Source organism: Chionomys nivalis, chromosome 1, assembly GCF_950005125.1.
Source record: "Chionomys nivalis chromosome 1, mChiNiv1.1, whole genome shotgun sequence".
NCBI classification, from domain to species: domain Eukaryota; kingdom Metazoa; phylum Chordata; class Mammalia; order Rodentia; family Cricetidae; genus Chionomys; species Chionomys nivalis.
The window spans coordinates 150036097-150048824 of NC_080086.1; the positions used below are offsets into that span (position 1 = coordinate 150036097).

A 12728-nucleotide genomic window follows, 5' to 3' on the forward strand; every position below is an offset into this window, starting at 1 on the left:
TGCACACCTTAAATCCCAGCTCTTGGGAGGCAGAGGCAGGCAGATCTCTGAGTTCAAGAGATCTACAAGAGCTAGTTCCAGGACAGGCAAAAAAGAAAGTACATGAAAAACAGAAGACTAGCTAATAAGCATTCCTGTCCTAAATCCTTAAGATCAACAAAGGATGATAACACAATTCAGACACACGGGAACAGATGAATGTTTCAGAATTTGCTGCCTTTTTCATTTTAGGAAGACCTAATTTTTTTGTTGTTGTTGTTTTGTTTTTTTGTTTTTTGAGACAGGGTTTCTCTGTAGCTTTTGGTGTTTGTCCTGGAACTAGCTCTTATAGACCAGGCTGGCCTCAAACTCCCAGAGATCCGCCTGCCTCTGCCTCCCGAGTGCTGGGATTAAAGGAAGACCTAATCTTTAAATGTCCCCTACTTTCTTCTGAGTACATCTTGTTGCATAGCCACCATTCATAGAGTGGGTGTGCTGCTTCAGTCTGAACTGACAGTCCATTTGCTTCTGGCTAGATCTGGATGTGTGGCGGGAAGCTCTTCATCATCCCTTGCTCGAGAGTAGGACACATTTTCCGAAAAAGGCGGCCATATGGATCTCCCGAAGGCCAGGACACCATGACGCACAACTCCCTGAGGCTGGCACATGTCTGGTTGGATGAGTACAAGGTGAGTGTCTGTCTGCCTTTTTCCACTCATGCATGGTTCTCCTTGGCTGATCCTCATTGCTGTGCCATTTCTCTCTGGGCTTCTTTTCACCCAGGATTCACTGTTTTGACTCTCACCTGACTTTTGAGTGTGGCCCTGCAAACATAGGAAGCAGCTCTGTTTTAGTGTGCTAATCCTTCTGGGCCCTTCAGGGTTAAGGACTCCAGAACTGGGCTGTGCCTTTTCACCCACTGGGCTACACTGCTCCCTCAGGACTCCTGTTGCATTTCTTTCCTACCTTATACAGCTTTGTTTTCTTTGTAGCCCCTCTATCAAGTATAATAAGTGTGTCCATTTTAAAGCATTTTGTTACAACAGAAGAAACCCTGTACCCTTCTTGTGTCACCTCTCTATCCATAAGCCCTAGAGAACCACACCTGTCTCTTCTAGACCTCTCGCACTCGTGTGCCCATCCCCGTGGCCTTCACTTGGCATCTGTGTTTAGGCTGGTCTCAGCACTCCAGTAATTCTCATGGTTCAGGGACACTTTGTCAGTGTGGTCATTACCTGTTGTTCACATGTTAACTCCTATTAAAACGCTGCTGTGATTAGTTGTGTGCAGTTGCTACTGTCATTGGAATGGGTTGGTCTGATACTCCATCCTTGTGCCTTTATGTTCTGGGATTACATGTGTGCATGCACTAGCATGTCTGGCTAAGTACCTGACCTCTTATTTTAGAGACAAACAAGATGACTAAGGGAATATACAGTGATCTGCAACCCTGTGAGGTAAATGTAAATAGCAGCAGATACCCAGACTGGAGTGCTGAGGAGGGAGCGGGGAGCAGAGACGGGGGCTCAGGATGCCAAGCTTCTGTTTGTCTCCTTCCCTCTCCTAATGCAGAGCTTTGTGGGGCTCAGCTCGTTGTGAATTGTTATCATCTCTGTGTGACAGAGATCCTCACAATGTGGCTTGCTGACCTCTAGGTTCTGCCCACCCACTCAGGTTTGCAGGGTCTAACTCATTTCCACAGTCAGATAAATTCAGACACTTACTGTGTTTGCTGTGTAGACATTGCATGCCTGAGCAAGGAAGCAGCATCTGCTTTCCTGTTGAATGCAATTGAAGAGCCGCGTGAACGCTCCCTGTGGAGTATGGTACCTTGAGCTGAGGGCTGAGCTTCACTGTTCTCCAGAAGCACTTGCCTGTGACTCTGAGCATCTTTTTAAAGTGAGCCAAGGTTTGTCAGAGATAAAATTCAACTCTTTTAATGGCAGGGCTTGGTAGCCCATGCCTTTAACCCGGCAGAGGTAGCTCGTGTTTGTTTCAAGGCCAGTCTTGTGAGTTCTAGGCCAGCCAGGGATACACATTAGATTCTGTCTCAAAAACAAAACAAAACACCCCCCATCATTATGAGTTTGAAAGTGTCCCACTATGTAACTGTCCTGATTAAATCATAAATTACTTCATTGTGTAGTGAACTGTGTCAGTTTTTAGAAGAACTGTACATGCACAGACCAGTGTTTTTCACATAAGTAGTACATGTTACAAAAGTCTTGTATGTGTAAAAAGATCGTTCAAAGAGGAAGCAAGACCAAATGTGAATCTCACTGGTATGATTTCTTATTTTATATTATAATTAAAATGTCATCGTTGTAAGCTAGGCATGCTGCTGTGTAGTGGTCACAGGAATGTTAATTTAGAGGTTAATTCTGGGCTGCATGTTTGCACTATCTAGAAACTACATAATAACTTTATATTAACTTTAACATAAGAATAACTAATAGTTTAAAAATATTCCTTCTATTTCAACTACATTTTTCATGTGGTTGCACTTTTCAAACAGTGAAATGGCTCAGGGGGTAAATATGTTTGTCACACAAATTCAACAGCCAGCTTGATTCCAGAACCCCCCCTAAAGGTGGGGAGAGTCGTCGCCTGACTGCCGTGAGTGCACCAGGGCATGCACCCTCCATCAGAGTAAGCTTGTAAGCAACACACAGAGTCAGGGGAAATGTACATTTGCGACAGATAAAGTGAGTTTCTAGATGAAGTGGTGGTGTATGCTTTTAACTCCAGCACTCAGGAGGCCAAGAGAGGTGGTCATTTGTGAGTTCAAGGCCAGCCTGGTCTACAAAGCGAGTTCAGGACAACCAGAGCTACACAGAGAAGCCCTGTCTTTAAAAAAAGAAGTTTCTGCTAATGAATTAAAAAAATTGAAAATGTTGTTTTTTGTTTGTTTTTGTTAGTGGTACTGTTTTTTTTACATAGTCTTACCATGTAGTCTTGACTGACTGGAGCTGCTACATAGACCAAGCTAGTTTTGAACTCACAGAGATCTGCCTACTTCTGCCTCTCTAGTGCTGAGATTAAAGGTGCGTGTTTTAAGTTTTTTCTTTTCTTTTTTCTTTCTTTCTTTCTTTTTTTTTTTTTTTTGAGACATGGTTTCTCTAACTTTGGGGCCTGTCCTGGAGCTAGCTCTTTTTTTTTTTTTTTTGTTTTTTTTTTTGTTTTTTTTGTTTTTCGAGACAGGGTTTCTCTGTGGTTTTGGAGCCTGTCCTGGAACTAGCTCTTGTAGACCAGGCTGGTCTCGAACTCAGAGATCTGCCTGCCTCTGCCTCCCGAGTGCTGGGATTAAAGGCGTGCGCCACTGCCCAGCTTGGAGCTAGCTCTTGTAGTTGGCCTCAAACACACAGAGATCTGCCTGTCTCTGCCTCCTGAGAGGCAGAGTTGGCTCAGTTTTAGTTGGTATCCATGGGATCATGGATCTTTAGCTCATGTTGAGAATAACAGAGGCAAGAGTTTGAGTCACTCATCTCACCCAGAATCTGCTGTGTTCTGTAGTATTTGTTGCTGCGAAAAGACACATGACCACGGCAACTTTTCTAAAGGAAACATTTAATTGGGGTGGATTACAGTTCAGAGGTTCAATTCATTATCATCACTGCAGGAAGCAAGTCAGCATGCAGGCAGACATGGTGCTGGAGAGGGAAGTAAGAGTCCTACATCTTCTTGCAGGCAATAAGAAGTCAGTTGAGACATCAAAGCCCACCTCCACAGTGACATACTTCCTCCAACAAGACCACACCACTCCAAAAAAGGTTTCAGTTTCTAATAGTGCCAATTCCTTTGGGGGCCATTTTATTTCAGGTCACCAAATCTGCTGACTTAAGAGTTTCCTTCAGTTTGTCTTCTGTGAAATCAAATATATCTTGAGTTTATGTTACGGTTAGTGCCAGGCATGTGGAAAGTTCCCATTGATATTTTGACATTAAGAAAACACAGGACTGTTTTCCTCACAGAATGTGTAATATATTTCCACATTTTTCTTTTTTTAAACTTAGGAGCAGTACTTTTCCTTAAGACCTGATTTGAAGACCAAAAGCTTTGGAAATATCAGTGAGCGTGTTGAATTGAGGAAGAAATTGGGCTGTCAATCATTCAAATGGTATTTGGACAATATTTACCCTGAGATGCAAATACCTGGCCCAAATGCCAAACCTCAACAGCCCATCTTCATCAACAGAGGGCCCAAGCGTCCCAGAGTCCTTCTGCGCGGACGGGTGAGACAGCAGTCCTGTCTGAGGGTTTTGTTGGGAGGCGCGTAGCAGGCAGTTTTCTTGAGGTTCTGTGATGAACCATCTAGATTTAAGTATATTCTTTTGGGGATTTCCCCCTACTCAAGTAGAAAAGCTTGAAAATTTTTTTGTTTGCTGTTTACATCCAGGTCAAGATGTACTTACTGTGTTGGAGGGACTGGGACCTTATGTAGCTTATGTATTAGCTTCCAAGAGTAGAGATACAATGGGGACAAAGGCAGTGTGAGACCTGAAATGGTCCCTCAGAGGGAGAGATGAGCAGCAAAATGAGCAGCGGTTACTGTTCAGTCTGTTTGAGGAACCGACTTGAGACAGATTGAAGGTGACAGTTAAGTTGGTGTGACATGTGGTGAACTTCACACCCAGTGCACTGGCAGTCTTCAGAGCTTAGCAGAGGCACACAGTAGATCCTTTCTAATTGTGTTCACAGCTTTTGGGGTCTGCTCTTCTGAGTAATCTCTAAAACTGGCATTTTGGATGCTGGGGAGATGGCTTAGTTGATAAAGCACTTTGCAACTCAGAGTGAGGATTTGAGTTTGGAGCCTTAGAACCCATAAAGACCCTGGGCAGTTGGTGATCTACATGTGATTCCAGTGCTTGGAAGGCAGACAGGGTCCTTGGAGCAAGCTCATTGAGCTCTGGTTTATTTGAGAGACCCTGTGCCTCAGTGAACAAGGGGGAAAGCTCATTCGTACAAACTTGCACATATATAGGTGTGCCTGCCCACTCCTGTGCATACCCCCCCACACCGACAGGAAGTTGTTCAGACTCCTAAGGCACATCTCCCAGCTTTTTGTATTAAATTGAGCCTAGTACTTTTCTCCTTGCTTACTTTATAAAACCCCAAAACAACCACCAAGGTGCTTATTGGGTCTTTTCTTAAGTAAAAAAATTAAGTATTTTGTGTCCATATAGTTGAAATCCCTTCCAGCATAATTCTTGGTCTTGGTGTTACTGTTGGAAGGTCTTGGTGGTTCTGTACTTCCAAGTCAGCATAAACATAGTGTACTTAAAAAAAAAAAAAAAAAGGTCAAACAGGGTTTTGTTGTGTAGCATAGGTTGGCCTCAAATTCATGATCCTCCTGCTTCAGCTCCATGAGTGCTGGGATTATAGGCCTGGCTTCATCTTAGCTCCTAGGTTCTTACTTGGAAGAGTATTTCCCATGCCAAGCATACATCCCTCAGACACCAAGTTGTCTGCGTAGGAGTCCTCAAGAACACCATTCTCTTTTGCAGCTCTACCACTTGCAGACCAACAAATGCCTGGTAGCCCAGGGCCGCCCCAGCCAGAAAGGAGGCCTAGTGCTGCTTAAGGCCTGTGACTATGGAGACCCGACTCAGGTGGGTGATGCCTCCCAGTGCATAGCCGCTCTGTGGAAGGAAAGCACATGTGGGCAGATGCAGACCATCAGACTTCTCTTAAAAGACTCTAGAGATCATTTAAAATAACTGCTTCTGTCTTCTGTTTCTCTGCCCCTGATCATTGCTTGTCAATTGTTTAGACCTTTGTGCTTTTTACTGTGATATGGGGAGTGCTGTTCTTCAAACCTTAAGTCCTCAGTAGAGAAGCAGTCAGATTTCTGACCAATTTTTACAACTCATTAGAGGACATCGCAACAGAATTTTGGTTCACTCCATCTACTTAATTCCAGTTAGTCTTTTCAATATTAAATATTAAAATGTAAGCAAATAGCATTTCAGTTTGTTACTGTAAGTTCAGGCTTGTTATTTGACGGCACAACCTGAAGTGATTTAAACTCCCAGGTGTCAGGACTGGCCTGTGTTGACTGTCACTCATTTCACCGGTGCACTGCTATCAACAGGGATGGGAAAACACCTGGGTTTTTTGATAAATGGAATGTATACTTGGACATTTCTAGAACATACTGCCTTAAAAAACAAAACATCAGTTTATTATGTGAGTGCACACATGGTGGTAAGAGGACAAGTTGCAGCAGTCAGTGCTCTTCTCTGGTCACGTGGGGACAGGAATGGAACTTAGGTCATCGGGCTTGGCAGCAGGCGCCTTTTCTGCACTTGCCCAAGGTAAATGGTTTTAAATGATGGTAGCCATGCAGGATTACGCTGACACTATAGCTACTTATAATCAAAGCCTAATAAACAGTGCAGTTCCTCAGTCGTACTGGCTTCAAGCAGCCAGTACAGGACTCAAGCAGGGCTTACTTTCTAGTCCTGGTGGAGTTCCTTTTGTGATGGCACCTGTGGGATTTTCTCACTGCATCTGTATTCATCTTGTTTGAGGCCTGGGCCAGAAACCAAGATTATGTGCATCCACACCCAAAGGGAACCCTGCTTCAGGTTGGCTGGCCCAGGTCTCACAGCAGACATTGTGAGCTGGAATTGGGGTGTGATATTTGCAGAAGGGCTCGACTGGAACAGCTTATGCACATCATCACCCAGCAGATGAGGACTGTGGTAATAATCCGCTTTATAGGTCTCTGAATTAAGGAAACTGGAAATGATTTACAGTGACACAATCACTTTAATTCAGTTAAATCAACAGTCCCCAGTGACCCTGAGACATCTTTTGGCCTCCCTCATCTCCCAGTTCACTGTTTCAGATAGTTGAGGGAGTGCTCTGACCAGTGTGCCTGCTGGGAAGACCACGAAGAGCACATTGTGAAGTATTATCCAGGCCCTCATTCAGTACCTAAAGCAACACTTGTGTCTTTTTTTTTTAAATCTTTTTTGTTTGTTTGTTTTTATCTCTAGATCTGGATTTATAATGAAGAGCATGAGTTGATTTTGAACAACCTCCTTTGCCTCGATATGTCAGAAACTCGCTCTTCAGACCCACCTCGACTCATGAAGTGCCATGGGTCAGGAGGATCTCAGCAGTGGACCTTTGGGGTGAGGCTCTTGCTTATAAACATGGGCTTTAACTAGCCCTAATGGTTCGACATCTTTCCTGCATGCTGCAGGAATGTTTGTTTTTAAATAAAAAGTCTTTTTTTCCCTTTTTTTCCAGAAGAACAATAGGCTATACCAAGTGTCTGTTGGACAGTGCCTAAGAGTGGTGGACCTGATGGATCAGAAGGGCTCTGTTGGCATGGCCATCTGTGATGGCTCCTCCTCCCAACAGTGGCGCCTAGAAGGTTAAGGTGGGCCCTGGATGGAGACAACATAATTTGCCAGGTTTTGTCACACCTGCCATAAATTAAGGTGCTTTATGAAGGATGCTGCAGACCCCAGCAGACAAGAACCTTGGTAGAAGGTGACCATCACAGGAGCAGAAGGTGCTTCACTGGGACTTGGGTTATTTCTGAGCTGCTGCTAAGGGATTCTTGTTTATCCAGGGAAAACAAAATAAATATCAGGATTTGGGTCTATTAGTACAAACCCAGGAAGCAGACATTTGTATTTATTTACGTTTCTCTCATTCTCCTTTGGAGAGGGAACGGTTTCTGTCCAATCAGGAACTTGTTACAATTTCCTTTCATAGGAGATTTTTTTTTTACTATCATTTGTTTAATGTTTCTAATAGATTTTAAAACTGGTTGAATGCATATTACTTTTAGCTTCAGAAGGTATCATGTATATTTAAGAGGCATTTAACTATTATAAATTATTTTAATGACTTAATAAGCTGTCTACATTAAATAAAGGATCTTTTTGATCATTTAACTATGATTTATGTCTCTTTCAGTATAGATGGAAGTTTCTGTTCTGTCTGGTCCTGCAGATGTTCAGCCCCAAAGAAACATAGAGGCTTATATTAATTAATAAACCATTTGGCCTATTAGCTCAGGCTTATTACTAACTAGCTCTTATAATATAAATTAACTCATTCTTATCTATGTTTAGCCACATGGCTTGGTACCTTTTCTTATTAAGCCATTCTCATCTTGCTTCCTCTGCATCTGGCTGGTGACTCTCTCTGCCTTTCCTCTTTCATAAATTCTCTTAAGTCTGTTGCTCTGCCTATACTTCTTGCCTGGCTACTGGCCAATCAGTGCTTTATTAAACCAATGAGCGATAAATCTTTACAGTGCACAAGAGCATTATCCCACAGCATTCCATCTTCTGACTTGCTGTGGGGCCAGCCTGTGGTCTGGATGACCTAGGAATATGATGGGCAATACTTCACTAAGCTAGACGGATGGCAGTTGCTAATTTCAGTAGCAGTTCCTTACTGAATTTGGATACAGCAGTCTGCCTGTGACACTCTTTTCTAAAACTGGTAAGAATCTCAGCTGGAGAAAAATTTCATAAAAGTCTATAAATAAGCATGAAAATACAAGGTGATTCCCCCCTGCCTCAAATTTCTATTTCTTAGGTACAATCTGATATAGCAGAAGCTCAGTGATGTTAACTCAAAGCACAAAACTATTTAAATCCCATTTACATCTGTGACCTGTATCCCAAGTACTTAACCTCTCATAGATTTCAAAGAAAAGGAAGCCAAGGGCAGTGAGTGGATTTAAACCCAGCAATAGCAATGACCATGTTAAATATTGTCACTGAATATAAAGTTTCCTTTAGAAGGCTAGACTGGATAAGAATGCAGGACCAACTGCAGGCTACCTACAAGACACTCACTGTAAAAATGAATGGCAGCAGACACTGCAGTAAATGGACATCATCCATATGGGAGCTGACGAGGGTTCTTGCCCAATGACAGAAAGGCTCAATTCATCTACAGGAAGAATCCCAAATACATGCTGCCAAAAACTAGGAACTTCAACAAGCATATCTGTCTACAGTTACTGTGAGATATTTCAGCATGCCTTTCAAAACCCAAAACAGGGTGCTGACATCTTAACAATACACAGTATCACTAGGCTGATCTGGTTTGGGAACTCTCCACTCAAAACCATAGCATGTACATATGTCCAAGGAGTCAAGTAAAAATGATCTATAAAGAACAGGAGAATTCTGGGAAGAGGATCAGTCTGCAGTCGTCATCCAGACACAGGAAGCAGATAAGCTAACAGAAGTTATGAGTTAATAAGAAGCCTGAGCTAATAGGCCAGTCAGTTTATAATTAATGTAAAAAATGAACTATAAAACCTTCCAATAGTTTGAAACTGATACACTTCCACTTGCTGGTCAAAGAAAAAAATTAAAACATTGTTTTAACATGTCTAATGATGAAAACATAGTAGAATGTGTATGGTATGCTACCAGATTACTTGGAAATTTTATAAGCAGTAGTCATCTGTAATAGAGATTAATTTTCTTAGTGATCCTAACTTAGACAGAGAAAGCAAATTTGAAGCTCAAGGAAGAAGTAAATATGAAATATCAGAAGAGAAATGAAATAGGATCCAACAGGAAAAAAAGTTGGTGGCATCAGGAAGAATGGCAACCAGCCCACAGATATGAGTGAAGGGAAGCTCATTTGTGGGGGGCATAGTAGAGTACAGCACAGAGCCAGTCTTACAAAACCAAACCATCCCCTGCTGTTCAGCCAAGGAACTCAAACTGCCCAAGAAGGTTGCACTCAGACCAACTTGAAATGGCAAAAACAGTTGGATAGGATATGATAAAAACTATGGAGAGATGCCCAGAGAACAAAGCCAGTAAGAGAGCTAGATGGAACACTGGCCTGTCATATCTGTCTACCAAAGGGCTTAAAGGAATGTAGAAAACAACTAACTACAACAACTGCTCCAAGGATCCCAATCTGAAGTGACAGGGCCCTGAGGTTCCTCTGATAGCCTTCTGACTCTGATTCTCTGATGTGACATACTTGACTGCCTTCATAGAGATGCCTTGACAACTGAGTTTATGATATGAAGTTGTACATCTGAGCATAATTTTCTGTATAGAATTCTGCCCCCCGCCTCCCCGGTTATTTGTTGATGATACAGCTTTAATCTACATCAAACTTAAGTATTCAGGCCTTTCATTACAGTACTGAGGAGACGGATCTCTGTGATCCAGGGTTATATGAGACCCCACCACCACCACCACCACACACACAGTACTCAATACATTACAATATATTACCAACACATAGAATGGGCTTGTTCAGGGATTTTGCCCAAATGTAGCCTTATATGGTACCTGATGTGTGGCATCTCGATGAGGCTAACTTCTTTAAAAGGCTATGTGTATTTAAATGCACTTTCAGCTTAGGATCTTTCTCATTTTCAGGAGGGCGTATTGGGACATGGCTCATCATAAATCAAAGAGCTTCCACACATTAGAGAATTCCACACAAGCTACAAAGAAAGGAGCATAGGCCAGACAGTGGTGGTGCACGCCTTTAATCCCAGCACTTGGAGGGCAGAGGCAGGTGGATCTCAGTGAGTTTGAGACCAGCTTGGTCTACAGAGCAAGTTCCAGGACAAAAAAAAAATCAAAATACATAAATAAAAAATTACAAAAGGGGGGGTATGCTGTGCATATGAGTGGCAGTTTGAGAATGAGGTTGGGGCACTGGCTGCAGTTTGCAACTGAAGTTGTGGGACACAGAACAGACTAAGACCAATGTGACAAGGCTGCCAAGAAGCTGCATCTCAAACTGAGTGCTGGGAAGTTTCCAGAGTTTGCTGCAGCTGACCTTTTTAGGTGATAAGAAAATTTGAAGAATTCTGGAGGATATGGACTAATTCAAAATTATTGTGCTAATGACTTAAGGGCAAAGAGGCAACTATAACAAAAAACAGGCCAGTGTGGCTAAATGACCAGTTCAATGCCTCAAGGAAACCAAACGTTTACAGGGAGCTCCCCCTCCACCTTCCACACACAGAGAATACACATAGGCCCCTGCACTAACCTGGCTTTAATGTGAGTCCTGGGCCTTGAACACTGGGCCTCATGTCTGCATGTCAAGCACTTAATCTTCTGAGTCATCTCCCTAACTCCAAATATGCACATTTTACTGGAAGAACTGGTTGTATCTGAACAAAATTAAACCTTAATTCTCTCCATCCTTGATTGAACACATTTATTTCAGGTCAGATAGGGATCTGAACATAAAATAAAAGCAAAAATGCAGAGTATCTTCATGACTTCAGTCAGAGTAGGTAAAGATTTGCCAAACAAATAGCCTTAAAATGTTAACATGATGGGACAGAGTTAAGCACCTGTTCAAAGACAGAATGAGAAGATGAAAAAGCTCGAGACGTTCAATACCCAGTTTTTACAATGCACAAAAGGACTTATTGAATATTTAGATGGGAGTGGTGTATACACAAAGTTTATAATATGAAAAGGCGCTCAGTGTCACAGTCACTGATGGAATGCAATTCGACCACATCAGATATCATTTTACATGCATTAACACAAAACAGAGCACCCCCTACCGGGGGTTGTATTTGTGGAAATGTGAAATGTGGAGATGGGCGGAGATGACAAAGGCTGTAGAGTATGTAATGTGACAAGAAACAACAGCTTGTTAAATAATTTTACCTGTGTGTGGCAGAGCAGACACACATCGTGGCGGAACATTGCCCTTATGGCTGGAATGTAAGACAGATTGAGATCTCCCAATGGCACATCTTAAATTTTCCAACTTAACACCAGGCTAGGGTCTCCTACACATGGAGTACAAACCGCAACAGGCAGCAGCTCTTTTCACAGACTGGGTCGTGGCAACTGAAGGAAAGTATTCCTGAGAGAAACCCTCATTTCATCCACAATTTATTCCATAGCCTGGCAGCAGATTGGTAGGGTGGCTCTGAAGAAAACAAGTCTTGGCATGAGGCTTCTACGGGGCTAGTGAATGTGCACATTGCCAGCCTCCTGTTCAGCAAAAGCAATGTTTGGTACACAGTCACCATACTGCGGAGACTTGAGAGGTCAGAAAGGAGAAAGGAGGACAGTTGGGGGATGGATGGTGTGGAGGAACTGAATGCCTTGGGAGTTTGTAAGTAAAGCTGGGCATATATCCCAAGAGGAATTTTAAGATTGCAGTAGGTCCATCGAGGAAAATGAAGCAAGGTACTTAACTTTATTTTCATGGCTAGATTGAAACTGAGTTGGAAGAATTTTCTAGAAAGCCGTATTCAAAACTTAAGCTCTGTTCTTTGGAACAGAGAAACTTCAAAGCCTAAACCAAGAGCACTGCACAAGAAGATGCTGACATGTGTGCAGCCACTCTGGGGAGACTTCTGCATATCACATACAAGCTCAACAATCAAGACTGGGCAGCAGACAGGGCTGACAGTAGACGACCTGCTGAGAATCAGGTTCATTCAGGAAATCTTAAGGCACTTTTTGCAGTGACAGGCGATACTTCTTTAGCATGGTGCTAGGCTCCCCCATTGATGGCAGGCCACTGGCTTGGGTATCTGGAGCACACAGAAGCAATGTCAGTTTGCTCACCTGGTGAGGGAACCACTCCTCTTGGTGTCTGTGTCTGGTTTCCTTGGCATACAGCAAAAACTTTTAGTTTGTCAGATGAAGGTGGTGTAGGAGGTCCTTCTGTTTATGTGTTGCTTTCCTTGGATAATCAATAAAGAAACTACTTGGCCTGATAGGGCAGAACTTAGGAGGAGAAGACAGAACTGA

The 12728-nt window shown here is 42.8% G+C and overlaps 1 protein-coding gene across 4 annotated transcripts in view; it reads left to right on the forward strand.

Annotated features, from left to right (window-relative positions):
- Galnt11 (polypeptide N-acetylgalactosaminyltransferase 11) overlaps positions 1–7886 on the forward strand; it is a 39543-nt gene extending 31657 nt beyond the window's left edge. For all 4 annotated transcript variants that reach the window (XM_057778527.1, XM_057778536.1, XM_057778544.1 and 1 more), the window contains 5 exons: positions 516–668; positions 3993–4211; positions 5484–5588; positions 6981–7118; positions 7237–7886. In XM_057778527.1, coding sequence (XP_057634510.1) covers positions 516–668; positions 3993–4211; positions 5484–5588; positions 6981–7118; positions 7237–7368 — 747 coding nt within the window. In that variant the 3' untranslated portion in view covers positions 7369–7886. The remainder of the gene's footprint in view (positions 1–515; positions 669–3992; positions 4212–5483; positions 5589–6980; positions 7119–7236) is intronic.
- The last annotated feature ends 4842 nt before the right edge of the window (positions 7887–12728 follow it).